Source organism: Rhinolophus hipposideros (assembly GCF_964194185.1).
Source record: "Rhinolophus hipposideros genome assembly, chromosome: 9".
In the NCBI taxonomy this organism is placed as follows: domain Eukaryota; kingdom Metazoa; phylum Chordata; class Mammalia; order Chiroptera; family Rhinolophidae; genus Rhinolophus; species Rhinolophus hipposideros.
The window spans coordinates 71,502,182-71,516,698 of record NC_138055.1 but is presented as its reverse complement, the minus strand read 5'-3'; the positions used below and the strand labels follow the sequence as shown (position 1 = coordinate 71,516,698).

General features: G+C 35.5%; 1 protein-coding gene across 4 annotated transcripts in view; it reads right to left on the bottom strand.

Moving 5' to 3' along the window:
- Nucleotides 1-14,517, bottom strand: part of ZDHHC17 (zDHHC palmitoyltransferase 17) — an 84,555-nt gene that overhangs the window by 56,263 nt on the left and 13,775 nt on the right. For all 4 annotated transcript variants that reach the window (XM_081060784.1, XM_081060785.1, XM_081060787.1 and 1 more), the window contains exon 2: nt 2,116-2,219. In XM_081060784.1, the coding sequence (XP_080916910.1) occupies nt 2,116-2,219 (104 nt within the window). The remainder of the gene's footprint in view (nt 1-2,115; nt 2,220-14,517) is intronic.

Here is a 14,517-nt window from a genome sequence, read left to right as displayed (position 1 = left end):
TTGTTTATTTCTGCAATTTTCCATTTAACAGTTTTGGATTATTAGATGACCAAAGGTAACTAACACCATGGAAAGTGAAACTGTGGATTAGGGGGGACTACTTAATTCAGAGCAGTTATACAGAATAAACTAGGTCTATATCTAATAACAATGATAAATCACAAAGCTATATAGTTTTTTTAAATACAACATACATTACAATAGCATACTTTTATCGACATTTGCAGAAATGTACAAGAATGTTCAATGAGAATTATTCACAGCCATTTCAAGAGGTTTCCTTGGGGGAGATATGGGAAAAAACAGGCTGAGCAACCTGTAGCAATTACAGCAAAATGTTAGCATCTGCTTAACCTGAGAGTTATCCTTCTCTGTACTTTTCTGCAGGATTGAAATGTTTCAAAATTTAAATAAATGTTTTTAAAGGTATAAAATATTGACAGCATACTTAGACACTTTCCAAGATAGGACAGTTACAAGAATATGTGAGGGATAAAGAAAGGTGGTTGGTTTTTTCTTAAAATGAAAGATGCTGGAATACATTTGCTGATGGCAATGATGCATTAGGGTGAAAGAGGTTAATGACAAAGGAGTGAAAGGAGATATCAAAAGGAGCAAAGTCTCAAAAAGAAAAAAATGAATGTATATGGTGATGGAAGGAGAACTGACTCTGGGTAGTGAACACACGATGGAATTTATAGATGATGTAATACAGAATTGTACACCTGAAATTTATTAACTTTACTAACAATTGTCACCCCAATAAACTTTAATTTAAAAAAAAGAAAAAAATGAGCATAGATTAGAAAATTTATTTGCTAAATACAGTTGACACAATGTGCTTTGATTTTTGATACATTAACAGTCAAGAAAGCAGAATGACATCAGTAGCCTAAGGACCTTCGAAAGTTTTCCGCTCCACAAAAGTAATGACAAATCTAGCAAAAATATCACAATCAACTTTTTCAGAACTCCAGAAATTAACAAAAGGCTTTCAGCAATCCAAGGAATATTTATTCAAGAAAAACAACTAAACTTCAGTAGAACAGAGATCTTGGTGGCATTTTAACATTTTGTGGTCCCATCAGCCTTGAAAAATAAGTCTATATTCCTGGTACTGGTACTGCAGTGAGCATGACAGGGACGGCGTTCTTTCAAAGCTTCATTTCCAAAGAGGAGTCATTATTTGACCTGTCTGGACATTCTCTGGAAAAGTCTAGTTGAAAGGCTTACCAATTAGACCTCACCCAAATTTATTAAAAGCTTCTCCCTGGGGGGTGTTTGTCAAATGTTTTAACATCACAGTTGCTTGAGAGGGTGGGTAACAGTTGGGACAGACAACAGGTAAATCAAAAAGCTTCAAAGCAAAACCTGAGGAATGAGACGACGATAGGGGCTCTGAAAGCTTGGACATAACTCTTTCTTGGGAATCTAGAAGGCCTTGCACTCGCACAAGGTTGTGTGTACATGTTCAAAAAAAACCTGAGAAGGTCCCAGGCTCTCTCACCTCTGATTCCCATGAGGTTTTGTGTAAGCAGCAAGTGAAAGCTAAGTCAGAGTTGGAAGCTGCCTGGCTAAGTACCTAGTGTCCCAACATGCACAGAGAATCCCTCAACAAAGATCAAGACTTAATGATTCCAGGGATTTAAGGAGTCATTAGCTGACTACTAACTAACCAAGTAAAGACTTCAGTGGCCACACAAGACAAAGACACAGACTTAACAAAATTAGTTTAAAAATGTGACAAACAACAACCCTGGAAGAACCTGTTATCTAGAATTGACACATTATATTATTTGTATTGTCCAATTTTCAACAAAATATTGTAAGACATCCAAAGAAATAAGAAAGTAAAACTCATACAAAGTTGGTGGGGAGCAAGAAACAGAAACTGTCCCTGAGGAATCCTAGACATTGGACTAGACAAAGACTTTAAATCAGCCATTTTAAATTTGTACCAAGAACTAAAGGAAACCATGTCTAAAGAACTAAAGGAAAGTATGAAAACAACGTCTCACCAAAAAAAGAATTATAAATACAGACAAAAATAAATGTGTCCATATTTCACTTAAAACACAGCTGCCAAAGAAGAAATCAACTACAACAGAAACTTACTGCGTAGCCTTGACTATGTCCCAGGTGCTGTAATCATCAATATGAGTTTTCCGTCCCAGCGGTTCACCATACCCGTGGCTATAATGGCTTTGGGGTTTGATTTCCTGTTAAAGAGACAATCACAGAGGTAAGAACTGAGAAAAGGTACAGAAAACATTTCAATATTTTTCTACTGTTTTTGCACTATTTGAAGAATATTCATTACTGAAATGATTAAGTTTTACCTTTTATTCAAGTCTGTACTCTTTAGAGAAAAAGCATGTTCAAATAGATCTACCCTTTAGACACACTCTCAAAACAGAAAAACAGCAAGACTAGAAATTAGTAACAAACTAGTAACTGAAATTTATCTTTAGCTCCATAAAACTCTTATCTTCTTATCAAATCAACTCTCAATCTCTCAGACCACTTTTTCTATGATTCTAGCATTACCCCTAGTTCTAACATCCCACTTTAAAACCTTTATTATATGCCAAATAAATTCTCAGGTCCTAAAAACAGGAACGCAGGGATATTATTATTTTATTATTCTCAGGTATTACCTTTTCTTATTCTACTTCAGGCTGAGAACTTCTTAAGCATCTACCATTAGGTGAATAAGGAACAATGGAGCAGCTCTGATAAAATGTAAATCCACTTGAATAGTTCTAAAAACATCAACACTCTTAAAGAAAGTAACTTTTTATATAAAAATGCCATTAAACAACAGTTTCATAGACTATTACATCCATTCAAAGCTTACATGCTATGTGCAATTTTCTACTTAAAATTACAAAATTTACTATGAATACTCAGCTTCCTCAATATAATGTAGCACTAAGATACAATTATATTTTTATATGCAAACAGAAAAATTGAGCATGTTCAGCACTAATATCATGTGTTCAAATTTCTGTGATTCTGGTGTCTCTCTCTCTCTCTCTCTCTCACACACACATACACACACACACACACAAACACAAATGTAAATATAAGTAAAAGGATAAGGCATAACAAGGTATTTGGAAAGAAAGAAATAGTTAAAAGAATTCATGCTCTGTTGCCCACTAATACTCAATAAGCCAAATTTAATGGCATTTTATTAGAGGAAAAAGGCTATTATTTTTAGATTACTCTAACCATTCAATTTGAGTGGGATATTCCAAAATTAATTTGTTTGAGCCATAAATTTAGAAGATTATTAATCTGAATATTTTCAAGGATGTGGAATTAAAAAGTTTCACAAAAGCAAATTCTACTTAGTATATAACCTTCAACTGATAAATGCTTCCTTATGAAAATGCTATAGCCACTATTAAAATACCACATTAATAATCATAAAACCACGTTATCAGAAGAAAACAGATGTCAGTCTTAAGCTAACATTCACAACATACATAATGCACATAGTTTATCGAGTGATTTGAGAGACTGTTCTTAGACTCCATTAAAGTAGAACTAGTTAAATTTGAACATGGGAAAGTATAGTATTTTGGGTACGTGCAACATTCTAAATAACTGATGAAGCAAACCGATACATAAGACCCATTTAATACTTTTAAACTTTTTCTATCTAATTTTTCCACTGAATTACAATTCTCAACTTCTCTATGTTCTATAGTCAGTGGAGCTAAGTGAAGACACTTCTTGGGACACTTCTTTTCTAAATTTTCTTTTCTGATTTTCTTCTCCCCTACCAGTGGGAAAATAATTTTTTAAACTTTCGATTCTGACTTCTGTAATGCTGTAAGAAATCTGAAGGAAAATAAAAACCAGTCATAGTTTACAAGCAGAATGGAATACCGTATATCTCACAAAATAAGCGTTGAGAGCCCACTATTCATAAATCACTCTCCTATGTTCTGGGATCCCAGGCCAAAGCAGTACGAGGCCAGTACAAAGTTTAAGAGGTACCAAAAAACTCAGTAATCAAGATTTTAGGATATTTTAATGGGTTATCTTTTAAAAATCAAAACCAAAGCAAAGAAAGACAAATCCCAAACATCAACATTTTAAATATAGACAGCATCAGTATTGCTGATTTTTCCGTATCCACCAGGCTCCACTGTAGCTCAGAGCAGCACTGCAAACATATACCAAATATGGTCTCTTGCCCTCAAGGACTTTACAATCCATACTTCCAGAATGAAGGACAAAGCAGGTAAGAAACATTAAGTCAAATATTAGAAACAAGAACCTGCCAAGGGATTAAGAAGTACAAATTGGCAATTAAAAAATAGTCATGAGGATGTAAATTACAGCACAGAGAACACAGTCAATAATATTGTAATACTATGTATGGTGCCAGGTGGATACCAGACTTCGTAAGTTATATAAATGTCTAACCACTAAGCTGTACACCTGAAACTAACATAATATTGAATGTCAACTATAATTGAGAAAAAAAAGAACCTTCCAATAATAAGTTAAAACCTAAATAAAGACAATATAAAGTTCCAAAAAAGTTGATAACTTTAAATACTACTTCAATTTGAAAATCTGCTTGGGCAAACTGCTGTTCTTTTTTACTAAGGATAAACACAAGGTCTGGCAATTAAGTTCGTAAACTCATCCCAGAAAAAGACCTACATACCTCATTGCTGAATATCACTATGGTCACCTTCAAAGTCCTCCCCTTGGGAAGCTATGCACTGATGACAGCCCCTAGTCCATCCTTCAAAGCAATTTGGGAACTCTTTTTCTGGAATGGTCATCAGAGCTGTCGTCGTATTACCCTTGATGTCCTCAATGTCATCAGAATGTCTTCCTTTCAATATTTCCTTTATCTTCAGGTAAAGAAAGAAGGCTTTGGGGGCCAGATCAGTTGAGTAGGGAGGGTGTTCCAATACGGTGATTTGTTTACTGGCTAAAAACTCCCTCACAGACATTGCTGTGGGAGCTGGTGCATTGTCGTGATGCAAGAGTCATGGACTGTTGGCAAAAAGTTCAGGTCCTTTACACGCAGCCTTTTCAGCACTTCCAAATAGTACACTTGGTTAACCGTTTGTCCAGTTGGTACAAATTCATAGTGAATAATCCCTCTGATATCAAAACAGGTTAGCAACATCGTTTTGACTCTTGATTTGGACTAACAGAACTTTTCCGGTAGTGGAGAAGTGGCTGACTTCCATTGTGCACTTTGACGCTTTGTTTCAGGGTCGTATTGGCACACCCATGTTTCATCACCAAGTGACAACACAGCCCAAAACATCATCTTGCCTCTCCAGAAGGTCTTGGCAAACTTCAAATCTCCTTTTGCTTTTGTTCATCGGTGAGCTCCTTAGGACCATTTTTGCACACGCCTTTCTCATGCCAAGATTTTTAGTTAAGATTTTCCTAACTGTTTCTCTATCAATGTTTACTTGGTCTGCTATTCTTCTCACAGTCAGCCGACGATATTGACGCACAATTGGATGTGTAAGAGACTATTAGAGTGAGAACTGCTATCTTAAGGTCAGTGTTAACGGCCACTGGCTTGAAACACAACCTAAGTGTAAACACAACCTGACTGTAAATTCCAAGATGTGGGCAGTGACCGCGAGGAGACAAGCGGCCCTGTAGCTTATCTTATACTCTTTGAAGCTGTGTAAGTCCTGCAGTTTATCATATACTCCTTAAAGCTGTGTAAGTCCTGTAGTTTAATTACTGTGTGCCTTGAAGATGCTATATAAACCCTGGGTTTTAAGTGTTTGGGGTCCTTGTTGAAACCCGCTGCGTCGGGCAGATACTCCGACCCCAGCTAGCTGGAAATAAACCTCGCTGTGTGACTTACATTATCGTGTGACTTCTGTTCACTTGAGGAGGGGTTGACTCCGGACCCTAACAGATGAATTTTTGCAAAGTTTTCATCAGTTCTGCTCGTTTCTGGTCACCCTAACCTGTCTTCATCAGTGACGCCTTCTCTCCCCTCAGAAACACTTTTAATCCATTTTTACAGTGTTGTTTCCTTCATGGCACTATCCTCATAAACTTGGACTAACATGTTCCTGACTTCACTTCCATTCTTGCCAGTTTTAACCAGAAATTTAATGTTTGTTCATTGCCCTAATTCAAGCTCAGTCATTCTTGCAAAGGCACACAAAAATACACAACAATAATGAACACCACTCAGCAAGACACCGCCACATGTCGACGCAAACACAGCTACGACACTGATATACCAAGGTTATGAAACTTTACCGAGCTGTTTGTACAGTGCTGCCAATGGAAACACAAGAAGGCCAGTTCACGAACTTAATTGCCAAACCTCTCATATTGCTATTACAGACAAATAACAAATATTCATAAAACAAACAATGAATTTATATTTAAGGTTTACTACTCTAATGTTTTCTTGAGCTTTAATTTCATTTTTATCCTGAGACCTCACCTACTGCACATGATTAAACTGTATTCTCAGTTTCTCTACAGTCCATTTTGTCTCACTGACATTGCCAAATATAATCTTCCAAATAGACTAAAAATAACTTTTTTCTAGTAACTTTTTATATTAAACCTATACCAGTACCTGTTTTACCCCATCTGTAAGGTTTTCATTTGTGTTTTCACTTTTTAGTAAAAGAAACGATTTTTTAAAAGATGGCCATAAACATATCCCTATAGTAATTCCAGAGGTAGAGTTATGGCCATCATAAAGTAGAAGCAATGGTATTTAATCAAATCTCCAACCTGCTTTATTATCAAAAAGAATTTTACAACAGAGAACTTACATTATTTTTCCCACTTTTAAACAGATTGGAAACTGGTTCATCTCTAGAACTAGTACCCTGTCAATATGATAAATGCCAACACTGTCCAGCAAGATAACCAGCACTATCACTAGGCCTAGGAATAACAACGGTAATTTTTAAACTTTAAAAACATAAAACAATGCTGTGCTCACGTAAATAAGTATCTTATAAATGCATATATCATAATATTAATTTTTTTAAATTACAAATTTGCTACTATATAGAGGGTGCCAAAACAACGTATACACATTTTAAGAAAGGAAAAAACTGTATTAAAATTGTAATATGATGAATGACTAGCAATCATTTGATTAATGCCATCTTTTGAGTGAATGTCATACTACACATTGCTACCGTAATTCAACTTTGAAAAGTAATACATAGATAACATCTCTTAAAATGTGTACATTTTTTTGGCACCCCCAGTATTTAATGACACTCTTTAAAATTCTATAATTTTTCCTTGATTTTGACGGGAACTAAGATTTATTTGATAGTTCTGCCAAGAAAATAATAATTTTAAAATACATATGTAAGGTATTATAACTTTTAAAAATGAAGTAATTCCATTAGAAATAGCTTGGTGTAATAGAAAAAGTTCTTGATCAAGAGTCTATTGAATTGAAAGTCTGCCACTCTTTTATCTCGGCTGCAATCCAACAAGGCAATTAATTAACTACTATAGGATTCAGGTCCCTCATTTGTAAAAAGAGGAGGATGAATAAGATCTGCATAGAGTATCTGAGTTGCTTCAAGGATCAGTACCAAGGCATCAAAGAGCTGGCAGGTTTCAAGCCCCACTTAATTCATTCCCTTCTAAAATAAAGCACTGTTATTTATCCTGTTTTTAGATACTGTAGCTTTCTATCAGATTTAATCTTTAAAAAAATATTCAGATGCTTTTTAAAGTTCAAAAACTACTTTTTGATTTGAAGTCCTCCAAGACCCTTTGTAAGGTTAACATAATATATGTTGGAAATTACAGCCACGAGGAAGTGCCTTAAAGCACCTAGGCGACAGCAAAAGGTTTTTACAGCCCTGGCTGTTGTTGAAGAGAATTGTAAGGACAGAAACACCTCCAAAATCTGCCGCTGAAGTAGCAGGCAGGAATAAGAGGAGCTGGGATAAGCTCAGCTGCTATACACTGCTGCTAGGAGAAATCAACCTGTCCGAACTCAAACTTACACAGCAGGTGTAGGCAAATGCTGGCTTGTATGTCAAGATGACAAGATACCACAATACATTTATTCACATGCCCGGGAAGAATTATAAAACCAATGAACTAGTTGCCAAGTGTCTGTGTGCAATCTAGTTAACTTTTTAAAAATGCTAGACCTATTAAATCTTTAGTTTAATACATAATATTTAAAAAAAAAAAAAAGAGGGAGGCAGAGTTCACCAAAGAATCCACTGTTGACCTACTGCTTCTAAGTTTACTACCAACCAAATACAGGTGTTTAATAAGTGCTCTATCAGAAAAGATTCTCCAAGAATAGGTTCTCCAAGAATAGGTTCTCCAAGAATATGGTAGAGCATATCTAAAAACAAATATACAAGATGGGTAAGTTCAGGAATATTCAGAAAGAAGGATAAGGGAAGGGACTTGCCCCACCAGCAATTACAATATATTAGAAAGCAAACTAATGTAAAAATAGGGGCAGTGCAGTTATAATCAGAGCAACAGAATAGAGCTTGAAGAAGGAGAATTAGAATCAGGAGGGAAAGATATATTATTCGATAAATGGTATAAACGGACAATTGGCTAACCATTTGAGATAAAAAAAAAAAATTCAACAGGCTTCCACATAAAAGGGTGATATGCTTGATGGAAAGATGACAACAAATACAGCCAAGGCTATAGTTTCTTTAATGGCAGAATACACTGAAATGAATGTGAAAATAGCAGGGCCATACAAAGCAGAATTCAGGGCAGGATGACCCCAGGTGGAAGATTTCCAGGTCAGCCCCATTCCCCACGAGAACACACAGATGCCTATACCATTCCCTGGTGAGAGAAGCATGCACATCCTCCTGTTCTTGGGGAGTCTTAGTGCCCCCTGGATTAAAGACTGTTCTGGAGACTCTGGCCATATGCCTGATGTACATCAGGTCTCAGTAACTTGTCCAAGACCACTCCAGGGCTTTTTCTCAATGTTGACTGCAAGACAGGGTAAACTGAAGATCCATTTTCCCGGCTTCCTAGAGACCTAACTATACTCTGGCAGGACCAGGCCACAGTCTGCCTAAGGACTCTTCCTATAGATCCCACCTCACTCCTTATACCAGATAACTTTCAGCCAGACCAAAGATTTAGGTATAAGAATACTGGCAAAAAGAGTCCTAATGGAAAAATGAAAAACAAAACAAAACAAAAAACCTTTGAAAAAACCATAAATAACAACACATTTGAAAAATTGGCAAAGGATGTGAAGACAATCCAGAGAGGACAAAATACAATGGTAAATGAGATGCCATAATCCTAAATCAATTAAATGTATTTCCAAACTAAAAAAAAAGGTGGGGGAGAAGAAATCAATAAAATTCTAGGGCACATACGTGTTACCTACAAAACACATGTTACCTGCCTCTGCCTTTGGTGCATAGACCATACAACAGGTGAATCAGCAACCCATTAGGGCTTAACCATATACTTATGACTTGCATTGTAAACGTCTGCTGTTGGGTATCATTCTAACAGGGTGGACTCTGATTTAAGAAACGCTAAATATACTTAACTATATAATTTTGAGCTGCTGAAATTTAATTCCATTAAATGTGTAAGATTAGATTAGAGTACTATATAGGGTTGCTAACTAGAAGATAGGAAAGGAAAAAAGGTCTCAATAGATGACTCATTTCTAAGTCCTAACTAAAATCAATGAGCCAAATATGAGACCTACTTAAAACCTGAGGGAGTGGTTAATTAAATTCTAGGGATACCACAAGGATTTTTAAAAAGGAATATTGATTACATACAATGAAAAGACAGAATAAGTATAAAACATATAACCAAGTGAACAATGAAAACAAGGAAAACCACTAGCCACCCAAAATTATAAAACTTTCTTTAAAAATGTATTTAGTTAAAAGTGCCACCAGATGGCACTACACTAAAGATAGAATCCTTTACTAACTGATTCGTTACACCTTTTAAGGGAAGATTGGACAAAAATGATGTGGTTATGTAATGGAAAAATTTCAAATAATTTTTTTCAGTAAGCAACTGATGTCTTCATGTTACGTATTCTGCTGTGGCCCCTGATCCCAGGCGAACATTATATGAGTGTTGCTTCTAATAAAGAGTCCAAATTGAAGCACACATTCTTTTTATGGCGTCGTACAGTGTTTCCCCGAAAATAAGCCCTAGCCAGACCATCAGCTCTAATGCACCTTTTGAAGCAAAAATTAATATAAGACCCGGTCTTATGTTAAAATAAGACCGGGTCTCATATAACATAAGACCAGGTATAATATAATATTAATATAATACCGGGTATGATATAATAAATATAATACCAGATCTTATATTAATTTTTGCTCCAAAAGACACATGAGAGCTGATGGTCTGGCTAGATCTCATTTTCAGGGAAACACGGTATCACCATTGACTCAATCCAAACTATCAAATTAACACTGCTTTTCAACAAATTTTAGGCTAGGAATATGCTCATTATCTTTTAGCATCTTTAAAAACTGGTTTTCACTTGATTTCCTTCTGGCATTAATCCATATGTACATATGTATTTGTAACAATATGCATAAGTTTGGCACACATTTTTTCTTTCCAGACATTTGATGAACAAATGCCTATACGTATATTTTCTCCCTCTCCTATCTTTTTAAAAATGAACTTTATTTTTTAGGATAGTTTAAGATTTACAAAAACAAAACAGAGTTCCCACATTCCACACATCCAGTTTCCTGTTATTAACATTGAATATTAATATGCTACATTTGTTACAATTAATGAGCCAATATTGATGTTATTCTTAACTGAAGTCTATACTTTATTCAGATTTCCTTAGTTTTTACATAATGACCTTTTTTCAGTTCCAGGATCCCCGCTAGGATATCACATTACATATAAATTACCATGGTTCTCCAGGCTCCTCTTGGCTATGACAATTCTCAGACTTTCCTTGTTTTTGATAAACTTCCCAGTTTTGAGAACTAATCAGGTATTTTGTAGAATGCCCCTCAACTGGGATTTGACTGATTTTTTTTTTTTCATTAATAGACTGGAATGATGTGGAACATTGTTTTTTAATGTACCTAATTTTGCAAAGTTCTTTCAAAGCTACTATACAATCTCTATTGGTCAAATGTTTATATATTTCATGTCATATGTAATCATAGTGCTCATATATTTTATATTCTTCCCTTTTATATTTCCTCATGCCATTACACATAATTTTTATAAGTATTACATTGCTTTTAACCACTGAAAAATATTTAATTAAGCGGATATATTGAAACATACTAAAACATTTCCCAATCACTGAACATTCATGTTATTTTTATATTTCCTAACTAAACTCATGTTACTTCTCAAGACACATTCTTCTGTCTTGCGCTAACATTCTCTTCACCACTAGACCAGACGCTATGACAGGGCAAGAATCCTGTTCTAATCACCTGTGTATCCCAGAGCTTAGAACACACAGAGTATGGCATAACATTAGTGCCCTTAAATGAAATGAAAGAATAAATGGATGGATTATTCTTCACTAAAAAATACTTTAATATTTCTTTTTTTTAACTGCAGTAAACTTCCTGGACAGGAACTCTTAAAGGATATGAATATTTTTATGGTTCTTGATACAATATCTAAATTGTTTTTTGCAAAGGGATTATGTTTATAATCCCACCAATATATGATTAACCATTTTTCCATAAACTCCCCAGCACTTGGTATTTTTAAATTCTCCCCTAATTTAAACAGAAATTTCAACTTTAATTATATTTTCCTTTTTTGAGAATTTCCTGTTCCTATCTTTTGGCCATTTTATTCTGAGTCCTGAAATAGGTTTAATAATTTTGAATCAGACTTTTATGTATATAGAAGATCAGATATTAATCTTTTTCATACTCATCTAAATAAAGATTTCTGTTCCATTTTTGGAAGTATTTTAGCTCGCAATATGCTTCAAGGAACATACCTTCTATAATCACATACATTAATCTTCTTCCTGGACTTTTTGATCTTAACTTTTATATTTAAATACTACTGTAATCATTAGTGCTACCCATCAAATATTTCCAGCTCTCTTCCCAAGCACATGGTAGAAATATATGTCCGCGGTCCCTTGAAAGTTAAGTGTGTCCAAGTGACTGACTTTTGTTTTTAACCAGTAGAATACAAATAAGAGACATGTAGATGTCCAGTCCGGGTCCGAGAGCAGCCACTATCCAACTTACAATGCATGTGTGCTGAACTACTAACATTTAAACTATAAGATTATAGGGTTGCTACTGCAGCAAAACATAGTTAATGGTGACTTTTACAGCTCTGAGAGTTATTTTGATACGTTGTATGCAGATGGGGTTCTACACGAACCATTTTCACTGTATTTGGAGATGGTTATAACTGGTATAGGGGAGTACCGCTAAGGTTCAGATTTATCTTGTATCTGGACACAAGGTAAAATAGAATCTCTTTGATTTTTTTTTGATGATCTCTTTGAACAGTCTAAGAATAAAATCAAATCTGCAAATAAGTGTAGTCTTTCATTTCCATGGCATTGGCAAAAACATCAAACACAATATTGGTAAAAACAATAACAATAATAATGACAGTACATCCTTAGTCCTTTATATTTTTGTCCATTTTAAAAAGGCAATGCTTTTATTATTTCTCCACTATTTATAAAGTTGTTCAATTGCCCTTATTCAAATACATCCCAAAGAATGAATAACTGCATTTGGATGTAAATGCCCACTTGACCACCACACCCTTGCATTAGAGAATATGTGCGATTTTATATTTCACTTAAGATTAATTCCCATTTTTATCCTCCAACTATAGAACTCTGACTAGCATTCTTTTAATATATTTCCTTGTTGGACTGATTATGGAAGTCACCTTCGCTCCCTCCTACCCTTCACACACACAGCCAACTCTTCATACCAGCAGCCCTAACTCAAGAACTGGCCACATTTCCAACTAGACCCAGAAAGCAGACAGAATGCCCCATGTCTGGAACATCTGAGGAAGTACCTTTTAGAAGTTGCAAGTTGTTTTACTTTTTTTAACCATATAGATCAAGTGCACACGCAAATTACTTAAATTTAATTACCAAAATGCAAATATAGATGACAAAGAAACACTGAAAATCCTAAAAGAAGAAATGTACACATCCCATCTTGAGATCCAATTGAGAATAAACAAAGGCACTTTTGGCATCTAGTTCAGTGGGCAACAGAGACTCAAGCAGGAAGTTTTGTTTGAGCAAGGAAGTAACATCAGATATGCAATTTTAAAAGATAATCTAATAATTTTTTCCTCTTCACCACTTCAATATATTCTTCCTCCTTCCTGTACTATTTACTAAACGCATTTCCAACTAGCAAACGTCCAACCCATTCAACCTTGACTCAGGGTCCCAAAATCTCAGGAGTAACTAATTAGTTACCAAATCTTAATACTTCTTTTCTCAAAACAAATCTTTATCAGTCCTTTTCTGTTTTGACTCTGTAATATTCTCTCAACACATTGCAGTCCACATTGCTGTTCCAATCACTCCTCTGCTTAAAATTCTTAAAATCATGCAGATAGGGTAAAATGAGAAAATTTCAGCAATTCTACAATCACATACAATCTACAATCACATAAACTGGCCCCAATTTACTTTTTCCAGCTTTAGTATCCACTGTTCCCTTCTAAGGATCCGATGTGTACACCAGCCATTCCAAGAAGTCATGTACTTTAAAAAATCTCAGTAGCTTTTTGCTCATGTTAGCTATTCTATTCAGCAGGCACACTCCATCTCAGGTTTGGAAAACTTTTACAGATCCTTCAATTCACAATTCAAATGTCACCATAGCCTTCCTTGTTTCCCTCAGGCAGAGTTAACTGTCCTGCTCTGTGTTCCCACTGCCATGCAAACAAATTATTACAGTGCATGTGTTAGTTTCCTAGTGCTGCTATAATAGATTACCACAAACAACAGGAATTTATTATCTTATAGTTCTGGAGGTCAGAATCCAAAATCAAGTGTCAAAGTCACAAAGTGTCAGCAGGGCCACACTCCCTCAGGAAGCTCTATGGGAGAAGCCATTCCTTGCCTCTTCCAGCTCTGGTGGGCTTCTGGTATTCCTTGGCTTGTGGCGACCTCACTCCAATACTCAAGGCCAGCATCTTCAAATCTCTCTGGTCTGTTTCACACAGCCTTCTCTTCTGTGTATGTTCAAATCTCCCTCTGCCTGCCTCTTATAAGAATACAGTGGTACCTCAGTTTTCGATCGTAATCCTTTCCAGAAGACCCTTTGAGTTCTGAAACATTCAAAAACAGCCGACAGCTAGGCCTCAGGGTCTTGCACTCAGCGGAAGCTGCGTGACATGTTCGATTTCCGAAGCATTTACTTCCAGGTTTATGGCGTTCATAAACTGAAATGTTCATCAATGGAGACGTTCGAAAACCGAGATACATTTCCGAGATACCTGGATATTCAGAATAATCTTCCCAAGACCCTT